General features: G+C 52.9%; 1 protein-coding gene across 6 annotated transcripts in view; it reads right to left on the bottom strand.

The window, feature by feature from the left end:
* The window catches only part of LARP1 (La ribonucleoprotein 1, translational regulator), a 45,894-nt gene that overhangs the window by 11,236 nt on the left and 20,715 nt on the right, over positions 1–13,943 (bottom strand). For 3 of the 6 annotated variants that reach the window (XM_051631389.1, XM_051631393.1, XM_051631394.1), the window contains exons 3-10: positions 6,114–6,175; positions 4,461–4,526; positions 3,505–3,676; positions 2,771–2,902; positions 2,433–2,576; positions 1,591–1,753; positions 1,156–1,300; positions 759–933 (exon numbers count right to left, since the gene is read on the bottom strand). In XM_051631389.1, the coding sequence (XP_051487349.1) occupies positions 759–933; positions 1,156–1,300; positions 1,591–1,753; positions 2,433–2,576; positions 2,771–2,902; positions 3,505–3,676; positions 4,461–4,526; positions 6,114–6,175 (1,059 nt within the window). Of the gene's footprint in view, positions 1–758; positions 934–1,155; positions 1,301–1,590; positions 1,754–2,432; positions 2,577–2,770; positions 2,903–3,504; positions 3,677–4,460; positions 4,527–6,113; positions 6,176–12,701; positions 12,721–13,943 lie in introns of those variants that run through there. The other 3 variants (XM_051631395.1, XM_051631390.1, XM_051631392.1) reach the window with 3 other exon arrangements.

Here is a 13,943-nt window from a genome sequence, read left to right as displayed (position 1 = left end):
CCGCTTGTGGGACTAACTGGGATCCAGTGGCCAAGGCTTACTTGCGCACTGCCCACAAAGTGCTGGGGGTAAAGCAAAGTTGTTGATTAAGGCTGTGATGCTGGTGGTGGCTTCAGAGCTCTGCAGGTGACAGTTTCCCAGCCACACAAAACCTTAGAGCAGGTGGTGACTCTGTTGCTCTTGCAGAAACCTTCCCAAGATAGCCTGGAGGCAGTGGGAACAGATCTCCAGCCAAAACTAACTCTTACCACAGCACCAATAAGATCCCCCATTTGGCCTTTCAGACCCAGCCCTGGTAGCTTGTTAGCCCCCACAGCATGGGCTGACAAGAGCAGGGGGCAGCCCATGGAGGACAGCAGACCTTTCTCCAACACTCAGTTGACAACTCTATACCTGCTGCCTCATTTGTGCCTAGTATCTCCTCAACCATTAAGGAAAAGTTGGGTTCATAAGCATCCTCTGTTCTGCCCAGCAGTGGCAGAGTACTTCCAGGCATAGCAAATACAATTCCAGCAGGACTCACCCTCCCTGAATCCCTTCAGTCCTGGCAAAGGAAAAGCCAAAGACTCAGTCTCTTTCTTATTTCCCCATATAGAGAGGCAGCAGCACTCTGGGGGTCTGAGGACAGAGCCCACCACAAAGCAGAAAGCAAACAGCAGAGTCCTGCCCTGGGGAAACACTTCTGACTCAGGGCCTCAGTTCTGCTGCAGTATGAACACTACATCCCACACCTCCCTCCACACTCCCCTAGTACTCACCTGTCTCTTTCTGGAAGCTTTGCCGGGGCACAAACTCAGGGCAGTTGATGAACTGTGAGAAGTCTGTCTGTGTGTAGTCTGCCATAGGAGGGCCAGGCAGAGCCCACTTTTCTGGCTGCTCTTTTCTCCTGATCTTCTCATCCACGATTTCCACCACCTTACTGTCCTTCAAAGCCTGGAACGAAGTGATACTCAGTTAACCTAGACCCCTGTCTTGGCATGTTGAGTGGCTCAGCTCCAGCCCTCCCTCTCTAGGAGGACTAAAAGGAGGAGGGAGCAAGTCAAGGACAAGGGAAGGCTCCCTTTGCATCTTGCCCACAGCCCATCTGAAGAACAGGCCTCAGGCAAGGGGTGGCAAGAAGCAGAAGAAGAAACGTTCATCTTTCCTTGCCCTCACCTTGATGATAAGGTTGATGTCAGTGGTCAGTGCCTGCACGCGGTGGAAGCTGGCAATCAGGGTGATGGGAAGGAAGCCATCCGAGTCCATCTTGCGACGCAGGAAGAAGTCTCGCTCCAGGTTGTCCACACTAAAGTAATATTCTCTGTATAGACAACACATTAGTCAGAGGCAGCTCCAAGACACCTTCCCCTGAGCATCCCAAGGAAATAATCCCACACACACTTCCACACTTCCACTACTGATGATGAAGAGACAGCATGGGGAACCCAGACTTGAGGCCATCTGGTGCTGTACTCTGCATGGCACAGGGTGAACATGCCTCGGCTCTAACTCCACCCACAGGATTAGCTACACAGTCTCCAGGGAGGGCATCTGTGAACATCCCCCACCAACCACCAATGCTCAGGGACAAGGAGCAGAGGTGGTGCTTACATCTGCCGCTTGATGTAGTCTTTAAGCAGTTCCTGGTCCACGCTGTAGAGCTCGGCGCTGCTGATGTTGTCGAAGTAGTAAGTGATGTTGCTGGCGTATTTCTGGTTGCGGGAGCCGTCCGAGCCCTCGAATTTCCGGTACCCATACTGGTAGTCGAAGTGCCCTGTGGGAAACCAGTAGGGTCAGCACAGAGCCCCTGGGACCTGCTAGACAGGCTGCGCTGCCAGATGGGGCTCAACTCTGCACTGCTCCATGGCAGCCTGCAATGGGGCATCACTGACCCACCTCCCTCGTGCTCCTGCTCTCAACCTGTGCCACAGAAGGGATCCTAGTGAAGCCTCAACTCACCAGGCCAAATAGAGGTCAGAATCCCTCTTAGGTGAGAGCAACTGGGCAGCCCAGGTGACACACAGAGGCCCTACGCTGAAGCTGTTGTCAGGGTTAGCACAGACACTGCCCTGACGAATGCCAGCACAGATGCTCTTCCTCATCTCAGCCAAGAATCCTGCTTGGCTCCCTCAACATGAGAAAGCCCACACAGAGTATCAAAGCATGCTCTGACTCCTGCATACAGGGACACTGCAAGGGGTAGAAAGCAGGTGGAAGAGCTTGGTCTGAGCAGCGGAAAGAGATTTGCCTTTATTAAAATACTAATCAGAATAATTTGCTTTTATTAAAAGCAGCTTGACTTAGAAGCTGGGATGATCTGTCACAATATATCCCTGCAGCACTCTGCCCTCCTCAGCCCACTGTAGACTCAGACAAACACACAGAGCCTTGCACACTTCAGCACACACTCCGTTCTCTCCCTGCTGTCTCAAGACCACACATACAGTCATCACCTCCTCTGCCACGGCCCCGGCCCCTGCCCCGGCCCCGGCCTCGGCCCCGGAAGGCCCCTCGTACGGCTCCTCCCTCGCTCTTCACGCTGGAGGTTTCATCATGGTCCTGCCAGCTGCGCTCATGCTTGTTGTCTGGGTGCCAGCCTGCAGGAGATGGTGAAAGAAAGGCAGGAAGAGTGTTAGAGGATGAAAGCACCTTCCTGGAGGAAGCCCAACAGCATCTAGAACCCTCTGAACACAGGAAGCATCCCCACCATCCCATGCCATGCTTAGGCATCAGGGCTTGCTCTGCCCCACAGCCAGGGCAGGGAGATCGGGTCCCCAGCCCAAGCCCCCACCTTTCAGCTCGCTGCGGTTGTTGGAGGGGTGCCTGTGCTGCTCGTTTTGCCGGTTGTTCCGAGAGGCCGTTTTGTCCCTAGGCACCTCTGACTTCATGTCTATCTGCAAAGGGACCCACTTGTGTTTGTTGCCTGCAAAAGGACAGGGTTTGGGTGTGACACAGGTTCAGAGAGTGTCTGCTTCCTCCCCCGCGGTGCCCCTTCTTGCCACACAGCCCCAAAACATGGAGGAGAGAAAGCAGGGGGTCCTTCTAGACCGACCCTGTCCTCAGACATCCCTGTAGGCCTCACTGGATGCAGAAAGGCTCCAACGGGACTCTCAGGTATGGAGGGACATGACATGAAACTCTCCTGTTGCTTTACAGCACTTGTCCTTCCTCTGCTCCTTTCTGCCTGCCAAGGTTCAGGACAGACCAAGTCCATATCTCAACCACTCCTGATGTAACCCCCAGTCAGGGGCTTTTCTGTGTCACCACAGAGTGCATGTGAGAGGGCAGACTACTGCCATGCTTCCCAGACACAGAGACACCCCTACTTTGACTCTGCTCCACCAAAATGACACTTCGCTCCCTTGAAGCCTGAAAACACCTTTTCACCTCAGCTGTGCTCACTCTGGGGCCATGTCTTGCAGCAAGGATCCCAGACAAAGCACTGGACACTTCCACCTGGCTGAGGGTCACAGAGACGAAGACAGGCTGAGCCCAGAGAACTGTCCCCACTAGGTCCTGCCTTACCTTTCTTCTTCTGGGCTGACTTCTGGTTGTCATCATCACCATTCTTCTCCTCCCCAGACTCATCTGATTTGGTTTTCAGGCTCTCTTTGCCATCACTCCCATCCCCTTTCTCCTGCTCTTTCATGTCTTTCTTGACAGGCAGTTTCCGCAGGGATGGTGCTTTGTGAGGCTGCTGGAGACACAGCAGTGGGAGAAAGATATGAGAGAAATGAAGAGCCAGAGGCAGATGCCAGCTGTCCTGGCAGGAAAACAGGAGGACTCTGCCCTAGGCTGGAGGTATCCCTGCTGCATGCCTCCCAGAGCTGTCCTGTTCCTGGGGAAGTGATTATATCTGAGCAGAGCAAGGGGCTCTACAGATGCTCAGAAGTCCTTGAGCTGTGACACAGCTCAAGCCCCAGGCACATAAGTTACTAAGACAGACTGCCAGGGAGGCCTGGTGCTCCTGGACAGGGGTGTCTTACAAGGGACCAAACTAACCCAATAGCAAAAGGGTGAGTGAGCCCTGATAGACAGCCAGGACCTGGCAAAGCAGCACCCAAAAATAGAAAGGTTTCAACAACACCCATGTCCGCAGCAGGAGGGGAAGGCCAATGCCCCTTGGACACATAAGCTCTCTCTTATGCATTTTCAGTTTCTCCTGTGGAAGTCTTGCCTTTTGCCCAGGCCCTTTCTTGCACTGAGCAGCCCTGAGGCGAGCAGATCTGGTAGCTGCCCTACCTGCTTCACCCAGCCCAGGGGTTCAGACTGGACTCCAGACTCCCAGAATAGCACCAAGGGAGAGAGTCCAATGTGCAGGCAGCCCTAAAAGGAAATCCCCTGTACCCTGCACGCTATTCCTGGCTGCCTCTGTGCTGACACTTAGGACCCCAAACAGCCTAGCACTCCCAGCATGGCAGAGGGATAGGAAGGTTTGCAAGGGCCTAATCCTGCTCACCACAGAGTTTCTGTGTTCTCACCTGGACGCTCTTGTGGGCTATTTCTCCAGGTGTTGGCCAATTTGTGGCATCACCGAAGTCACCAACCTTGTATCCAAAGAGAAAGGTCTCATTAGTGCACAAACTGTGGGTACCACTCCTTGCATCAGCAGCCAGAAGCCCTTCCAGCCACACCATAACAGCAACCATCCATCAGTGTCCTGTCCCCAGGATGCTCAGGGGTGACACCCAAACTGCATAAACACAGCCCCTCTTCCCACTCAAGAAGAGCCCCAGATTAATTACAAATAACTGCAGACAAGTTTACTGTAATGAGGCTGCCACCAGCCCCGTAGGCTTCCAGCCTCCCAGCTCCCCCAGCAGCAGCATTTGGCACCAAGTTGCCCAAGGTAAACTCATTAATCACAGGTACCATCCCTTGGACAGACACATTGCACAGCTTTCAGCATCCTAAATCCACCCAAAGCAACTACATCCTATTAAAGAAGCTGCCTCCACCTAGTGGCAGGTTAGAGACAGGCTTCGTTTCATTTAAGTGCCCAACTGCAACCACAAAGCAAGGGACCGCTTGGTGGAACTGGTGGGAATAGTTCAGGTATGGACATTGATGGGAGCTCCCTCATTCCAGACACCCCATGGCCACATGGGGAATCGCCATCACTTCTCTGCTGAGTGAGTGACCTGGCCACTACCATCATTTCTACCTCTTCCAAATTTCAGAGAGAATCTGCAGGACAGAGAAGAAATGACCCAAAACAGCTACCCAGGTACACAAAGAATCTGAGCACCGAGTTTAACATTATAAGGGCACAGAAATTCCTTTTTGTCCTTGTGGCCAATTAATCTCTAAATTAATTTGCAGTCACCACGTTCCCCAGAAGATCACATCTCTACATTCAGGTGCCACACTCTTCTCCCCAGGAGGCAGGTTTCCTGAGAAAACCACTTCCAGTGCAGGACCATGCCTGTATCACAGACAGGAGTACCTTCCATCCCCAGGGCTCTCCTCTCCCTGAGATAGAACAGATAAGGGAAGTCATATCAAGTTCCAGATGTGTCTTCACTGGCTGCTGGAGCCAACACCAACAGCCCATGTCCTTGTTTGTGCCCCAGCTGCAATATCCTCAGAAGCAACTATTCCTCCATCCCACGTTGATCCTCTGGAACAGATTGCCCTGGTTCCTCCAAAGGAGTTCCTTTGTTTGAAATCAATTACCCTAGAATCTCCAGGTACCAGTAAAGAACAGATTGCACAGGGAAGAAAGGACCTGCAGACACACCGCTCTGCCACACCACCACCCTGTCTGCACTGCAAAGCAGGGCACCAGCTGAGCCCACGAGACTTGGGAGTGTAAGGAGAGGCTTTCCACATCCAGTACTGCACTCCAAGTGCCTCCCTGCAAGAGGGAAGGGGAGAAGGTCTCCCCTAGTCTAGCTGGGCAGAAAGCCAGTCCAGGCAGCATGGAAGACCACTAAAACACAAAAGAGGAGATGAAGAATCAGGATGTTCTCCTCCATGCTCTTCCAAATAGCCAGGCCAACACAACAGCCCCTCCACAACCAGGTCTGTTAAGAAAGCAATCTGCTCACCAGACCCTCGAGATGCTCATGCTGTGCTGACAACTGCAGAAAAAGCTGGATGACCAGCGAGGGGGACAGCAAGAACAGCCTTACCTTGCTTCCTTTCCGCTGTCTTGGGTTGGCAGCCCTCACCACTTTCGCCGGAGTTGTGTGTTCTGCAAGAGGAGAACAAAACAGTTAAAACACAGCTGAGGGTTGTGGAAGAGTGAGCTCTGGAGGGGAAAGCAGGTGGGAAGCAAGACTGCTCCCCCTTCAGCAAAGGGCTAAGAGGAAATGGTGAACAGGAAACAGAGCCAACTTCTGACCTGGGTTTCAGAAGGGCCCCATCGAGATCAAAAGACTCCCGATCAATCCAGGTGGCCAAGAAATGGACTTTTAACCCCATCCTGTCACAGGAAGGCACTCCCTGACTTAGCTCAGCCCTCCTCACTTGGCCTTGCCAACCAGTGTGGAAGGGTGGCAAGGAGTTCAGCTTGTTCTGTGAAGCACCATGCAGAACTTGATCTGCTGTTATGCACAGCAAAACAAACATGCCCTTGAACGGGCAAGGCCCATCGCTGCACCAGTGTGGCCAGCCCTCCCCAGGGAGCAGGTGGAGGGATGCACACATCTGCAGCACCTGGGCACTGCTTTGATCTCCAGCACATCTCAGCACAGGGTAGTAAGTTCACAAGAGAGAATGTATAGAGAGAAGCAGCCAGATCTGGGGAGTGCCTAAATCCTGCTACAGCCAAAAGTATTTAGGCACTTGAGTGCCTCTGGGGTGTTTTAAGGTATCAGAGTGCAAGCGCTGGGTTTCACACCACCACAGACCTCACACAAGACCTTCAGCAGTGAAGACCTCAGCCCCACCACAACCTATTTTGGCTCCTGCTCATACACCACCACCTTACAAGAAATTTGATTTGTTTTCTCTCTCAGGGGTTTGGCTGCAAGGTCTGTGGATCAGCAGCAGGCTCATACAGAGCACACACAGAGTCCAACAGAGCAGCATGTCACCCCATGAGTACCACATATGAGGGTCTCCTCCATGACAGCAGTGCCTCACAAGGAAGGAAGAACCCACCAGGCTCTGCCTCTAGGGGCAGCCCATGCCAGGTGCCACACACTCAGCAGGAGCAAGCATTTTGCTGACTCTGCTGGCTTTGTTTCAAAGAAAAGCACCCCAGACCGGAGCGAGTGGGGGGGGCAGGGAGGTGAAGAGCCCTAAGGAATGGCACAGGCTATATGGGGAAGCCCCAGGAAACACCCTCCATAGCCTATGCAGCATCACTCAAAGCTGGCTTTGATCTCCTGCGTCAGGCAGGACAATTTTGCCTAATGATCACAACTGGTCCCCTTCCTAGCCTTGAAACCTGTGATTCATCCTGCCAGCCCAGCCTTGCTCAGAGCTGGAGGCTTTGAAGTGTCAATAAAGCAGACTCAGACATGGCACAGTGATGGAGTAATGTGCACTCCCCTTCTTCAGCTTCCTTCCCTAAGACTCCTACAGGGGGATTTCACCCCAGGGAGAACCCAAGCTCTCAGATGGATGCCCAAACCCTCCCTCTTCCCCTCAGAAGCTCCCCGTCCCACCTATCTCCCCCCATGAGAAGCAGCAGTTCCACATGTCCCTCATTTATTCCACGTGCACCTCATCAAGAATCCTGGCTCCACAGCACAAGGTTTTAAACTATCCTGTTAGCGTAGGAAGAGCAAGTGCTTTCAAAACAGCCCCTAGAATCCTCCACTCAACACCCACAGATGTTATCAACTAAATATAGCTTCAAAAGGTACCAAGTGCTACAGTACAAACCTGCAGCCAGCCCGGTTCTCCACAGGTATGGAGCACCCCTGCCTGCCACCAATGCTTCTGGTTGGGGGAGAGCAGGGCTCCCTCACTGTGAGCATCTCACCCAGGTGCCTGCTCCCCACACACTGCAGCAATGGCATCCAGCCCTTTTCTCCAGTTGCTCAGCTCAGGAGCCTCACAGGCATAGATGTTCTTGTGCTATTTTTGGGGTCAAAGAGAAGCCCCCTCACAACCTCAAATCAAAGAGGATGCAGGGGTACAAGCTGCAGGGGTGACTGCCACAGCCTCTTTGCGGGGGAGGGAGGAGATTGTTTGAAACAAGTTCTGCTACTTTCCTTATCTGCAAGATAGGAACAGGGATCCCTTATCTTGCTGAGGTGCTGAGAAGACTAATTAGCATTTGCAGAGTGCTGTGGAAGACACAAAGCAAAGCTACAGCCAGGCGGGGAGGCTGCCCCAGGGAGCGAAGGCAGCTCTCAGCGTCAAGATCTGCAAGTCACTGTGGAGACTGCCTGGACAGAGGCAGAAGATCAAGGGGGTGTGACTGTGCTAGTGGACAGACAGACTCATCATCTGCAGAGGAAGGAACGACACTGAGCAGAAGCTATGCTTGCCTGGCACTTTCCAGAGCCCACTGGCCTAACCAAGGGCCCCAGACCCAACCCATCAGTGATTCTGTAGTCAAGTTCCTGGACAGACACCAAAACTGCTCTTCCTCTTCCACTGAAGAGACTCCAGCAAACCCAAGTGTTTAAAAAAACAAACCTAAACCCAACCAACCAAAACACATTTCAGCTAATTCCGGTGCTCAGGCTTCAGCAGTAAACCTTCCTACAAGGACAAAACACATCTTGTAGTGCACAGCCCACCAAGAGAGGGCCACCACGCTAAGCCTAGGAGACATTTACTACCTTACCTGGGAAAATCAAACCCAATGCCTGCCAGCCTGGCTTCCTGCCTTTTTTCTCTAATCCAATGCATTTTGCAATAGATTTTTAGAGAAGGAAAATGAAGAGTTGGAATAAATCTGCAGGGCTGGGTTGAGACGTGTGTGTTATACTGCAGAAAAACCTGCACCTCTAGCAAGAAAGCTGCAAGGCCTGCTCCTGCTGCACTACTCATACAACACAGTCAGGGGCTCATACAACGCATACAACACCCCAGCACCAACTGGGACAGCCTCAGAGGGCAGCCCAGTTCCCCAGCAGGAATATAAGAGTCCTCAGCTCCAGCACACACTCTGTCCCTGACACAGCACATCCCTCCTTCCCCAGCAGCCAAGTCAACAGAAAGGTGCTGGCCTGCCCCCAAGCTGCTCCAGCCCACAGCCTGACACCTTGGAGAAACTGCTGATGGACACAGTTTTGAAGCCAAGAGCCCAGACTTTGTGCTGGAGAGGCTGAGCCAGGGGTGCATGAGCTGTGTTCACAGGTCCTGATAGGGCTAGAAGGGCCAAACTAGTATCCCCAGTTCCCTTGAAGCCTGGCAGGAGCCCAAGGGTGCCATGCAGGACAGCTGGCCAGGTGCCCAGCAATCCAGCAGGATCCACTTCACCACTTGACAGTCTCCAAATGATCCTTCCTCCTCCCTGGGCTCCAAGAGATGGTTGTGGTGCGTGCACAGATCACAGCCCATGGACAGCTGCACCAACAATGCTTCTTCAGGGTCTCCAGGTGAGGAAGAGCAAGTGCAGCAGGGTCAAGAGTGAGCTGAACCCTGAGCAGACCCTGGGGGTCTGACTAGTTATGAGGTGGGGAGATATCGTGCTCCAGTCAAAGTGATGCAGCATGGAAAAGGTACTGGATTAACCTCCTGAGAAACCAATGGACACTCAGATATGACAACTTATGAGAAATAAGACAGAAACCATTGGATAGTTGGCACCTCCCAGGTGGACTACCACTTGCTCAGACCATTTGTATATACACAATGAGAGAAACTGAGGGCACCAACCCTGCTCCTGTCCTTCAAGCAAGCCTGATCCAGAGAGCAGCAGGGGCAAGACATTGATTCAAAGGCTCTCCCATGGCACCCATCACTGCTCATGCACTCATATTCCATTACTTAAGTTTTAAGCCTGATCAAGCCATCAAAAGACACATATGCTGATCTTCATGTCCACCACCACCACACCTTCTCCAGAGACATTTTCAACATCAGTCCTGCAGCCAGATGTGACCTACAGGCTGACAACTGCCTTCCCCCTCCGACCAGCAGCTCACCTGCTGTGGATGGTGCTGTAAGTTTTTTCTTGTTCAGTGTGTCCTATGGAGGGCTGTGAAGGGGCTGGGAAGCATAGGCAGATGGGAATGGACCACAGTGTCCCCAGGGCATGATTTCATAGCACCTCTCTATAAGAGAGGTAAAAGAAGAACTGTTTCCCATACCCCCAGAGATCAAGCAGCAGCTTCCACCTCTGCCTGGCTTCCAAGGAACTGCTTCCAGCCTTGACATCAGCCACATGTCAGAGCTAATGCCTGACTGAGATTGGAAACACTTGCCTCTGGAACTCCATGCATTAGTGGAAAAGCTTGGGATTTACAGCACTGACTGCCGGCAAGCTCACATTTTGCTGAAGACGTTTTAAGGTGCACAAAACCAGCAAGGTTCAGGGCAAACTGGGCAGGCACCTCCTCTAGGTTAGCAATGCTAACAGCTCTGCCTCCCACCAAAACACAGTTGTAAGCCAGAAGTGCCTGCATGGAGGGGAAAATCGAGGGAGCACTGGGAGGGAGTCCTCCAGCAGCTTTAAATGAGATGCTATCACCAGGACATCTTCCAACATAGAGGAAGATGTCTCTCCACCACAGGACCTCCCACTCATTCCTGGGGACCATGCAGTACCACAGCTGGCCCCAGCACCTGCAGCACATGGTCTCAGAGCTCCCAGAGCCAGCAGCACAGCATCTGGCCATGTTTACAAAGGTAAGAGGGGTATTTGCAAAACCTTAAGTTTCTTGCATGTGCAAGGAAAACTGCTGTAAAACAGGCAATGTCCAGTTCCAGCAGAAGACCAGATCCTTAAACTGCATGGTTGAGCAGGATCTGGGCTTGTAAAGCATGTGGGAAGCCAGTCCAGCATGGAGCAAGTGGCAAGCTGCAGACACCACGGCTCAAAGCCTTCAAACAATCTTCTGCAGCTCCTCAGCAGACAGCTCCACCTTACAAGCCCTACTGTAACAGCAAAGGAAGCAAGGAGCTGCCTACACTTCTCTGCAATGTAAGCTCTGCAACTGCTGCAAAGATCATTCGCTAAAAATAACTTCAAAAAGGGCATCTGACAGCGCCACAGAGAGCATGAGAACACTCCCACCTGGGTGTCCTAGGCCGGCTCTGAGAGCTCAGGAGTTTGCCCTGAAAAAGTGCAAGGAGAGAGGCCAGGGTACTGGCAGGTTCAACACAGTGTGCCAGGGCAGCACCGTCACGGGCTGGGAGCGTGGGCACTCGAGCTACATTGCAAGCCCTCGCATCCCTCAGTTGATACTCCCAAGACAGCCCTGGAGCAGGGGGAGGTAAAGCAGCTCAAGACACTTGCAGAGCCTGTCTCTCTGCTGACAGAACCCTACAGACAGCACAAACTTGCACACGAACCTTCAGAGCAAGCAGGAGCACCAGATGTAACACAGCTCTGGTCACATTACTGCTTTATAAATGCACGTCACTGTTAAAAGGTCTGCACACAAAAATTACCTACAGGGTCTGACTTCTATTTCCAGGGCAGATGAGGGGCAAGAAGGGTCTGAACTTACCAAAGATGCATAACCCATCTCCCTGTAGCCTCTGAGCCCAAGACAAAATCCCTTCAACTTGTGGCCAAGCTGCACTTGAGAAGGAGCAGGTTAAGAAATGCCAAAAGGCATTTCTAATGTTAACAACACCAGCGAGGGCACTGTGGATTCTTCCTGGCACAGACAGCTACTATTAAAGGTAGCAAACAAACTCTCTCAAGGGCAAGTGACATCTTCCCACTGCCTTTTCAAGCAACACTCTTCCCCAAAGAGGATTTCTAGGAAACTTTTGACACACGATCCAGTCATGCACTGCACTGATCTCCGAGATCCCAGGCTCAAGCAGAACAAGACAGCACAGGAACGCCCCCAGTTTTCTAAGGAAAACCAAGCTCTAAACTAAGGGTTCTCTGGTGGTTCCTAGACCCCAGGAAGCATCACACTAGGGACACAGCCAAGGTCACTGGGCTGATGAGACTCCAGAAACTGTCAAAACCAGGGAGCTGATCTGGCTCAGGCCCCAACTACTGAGCCACCCTGCTCTCCCTGGGCACCCATCACCCCACCAGCCCTGCGGGAGAGGCTCCTCCAGCACCACTGCCTGACCTGGCCCATCTGGTGCAGACAAGTCTCCATCTGGCAGAGCACATAACCAGCAATTCCTCTGCCATCACAGAAGAGAGAAAAGCCTCCCAGGACACCTGCAAACACTCTCCCATCAGGTTAAAGAGTTCAGGGAGAGGGGCTGGAAAAGCTGGCAGAGCTCCCAGGCAAACACCAGCTCTGTCTGTCACAGGCAGGCTGGGGCCCTTGAGAAAAGGCTCGAGCAGATCCAGCTGCCACGCAGGGCGGCGAGGCACACGAGGCACAGCAAGGACACCTCGGCACTGGGAGAGGAGGGCGCCTGAGGCAAGGCTGCAGGGGCCCTGGGCATGCGGGCAGACCAAACTGTGGAGGAGCTGGAGGGTCAGGCTCTCCTCCAAGCTGGCTCAGAGACCAACTGATAGCTCACAACCTAAAAAAAACCAAAACAGGGTTGGGGAGAGGGAGGGATGACATGAGTGGGAAGTACAGGAGAGCAAGGATGGACACACAAGGCACAGTAGGACTCGAAACTCCTTGTAAAACACAGTAAAAAAAAAAATCCCAAAACCCACTCACCTTTGAAGCCAACTGGTTTGCCAATTAAAGGGGGGTGCCCAGCCTCCAGGAGGGACCAGGAGCAGTTTCCTCTGCACGGCTCTGCCTGTTCTGCCAGGCTCTAATGAAAGGCTAGTTAACAGTTAATTATTACCCATTCAGACACAAGATCCCCACTCTGATGGACTGACTGACTGCAGGCAGGAGGGATAAGACAGTCACGTGATGCAAAAATCCCAGCCTTATGAAAGCATGGGCAACTATATTTAGTTGGAAAAACGATGACCCAGCAAGCCTGCCCCTCCCTGGCCTCGGCTTGGAGGACCCAAGCTGCCACCTCCAGGGATCCCAGCTCCACAGCACCCAGGAGGAAGTTGCTCATCCAGCCAGGAGTTGTACCACCAAGATGAGGATGCCCAGCACGGGAACGAGCCTGGTGTGCATGGACACACACCAGCTGTGCCATGGGCCAAAGCAGTCTGCAGCCCAGGCTGGGGGCACCTTCCCTCCCCATCCTCAGCGCTATGCAGCAGGTCACCTTGTCAGCAGCAAAAGCTGATAAGCACCAAGAGCAACAAACAGGGCCCAACCCAAGGTCCTGGACCTTATCTTGAAAGCAGGAGGCACACCAGGAATCTGACCAGTGTGACCAGTGCAGAGGTGGCATTCAGCGGCAATGCTCTGGCTTCTGCAAGCCCAGAGCTAGTGATGGTCAGAGCTGGTAACAGGGCTTTGCCTCGCCTGGATCAGCCCACCCTTCTCCCTGCAGGGTGGCTGGGTGAACAAGACAGACATGGCTGTGCCATGAACAGAGAGGGAGCAAAGGCAGCCATGCAGTGGTCACACATATGTGCCATGGCTGTGGAGAGAAGGTCACAGAAGAAACATGTGCGGCTACAAAAGCCAAGACCATCATCCCCTCCCACCGTAGTGGAAGAGCTTCAAAGAATAAGGAATGAAGGTGGGGGGGGGGCAGGGAGCTTGAGAACCGGACATCATTAATCTCTTGTAATCAGCAGTGGGATGCTCTCTGCTCACAGCCCACTGCAGCTGACAAGACAGCACAACCGGCAGTGCCTGCAGAATGAGCAAGAAGAGGTCACTACGCTGCTGCTGAACCCAGGGCATCACACTGATGTGATCCCTCTAATGGCCGTCAGCCTCTTCTGCAGCTGCATCTGGGGCCTTGGAAGCTGACAAAACCCTTCCTGGGTAGCATCTGGTACATCTCACTGTAAATATTTAACACTGAAAAGACATGAA

The sequence above is a fragment of the Apus apus genome, chromosome 13 (genome assembly GCF_020740795.1).
Source record: "Apus apus isolate bApuApu2 chromosome 13, bApuApu2.pri.cur, whole genome shotgun sequence".
NCBI lineage: Eukaryota > Metazoa > Chordata > Aves > Apodiformes > Apodidae > Apus > Apus apus.
This window is presented reverse-complemented; position numbering and strand designations above follow the sequence as displayed.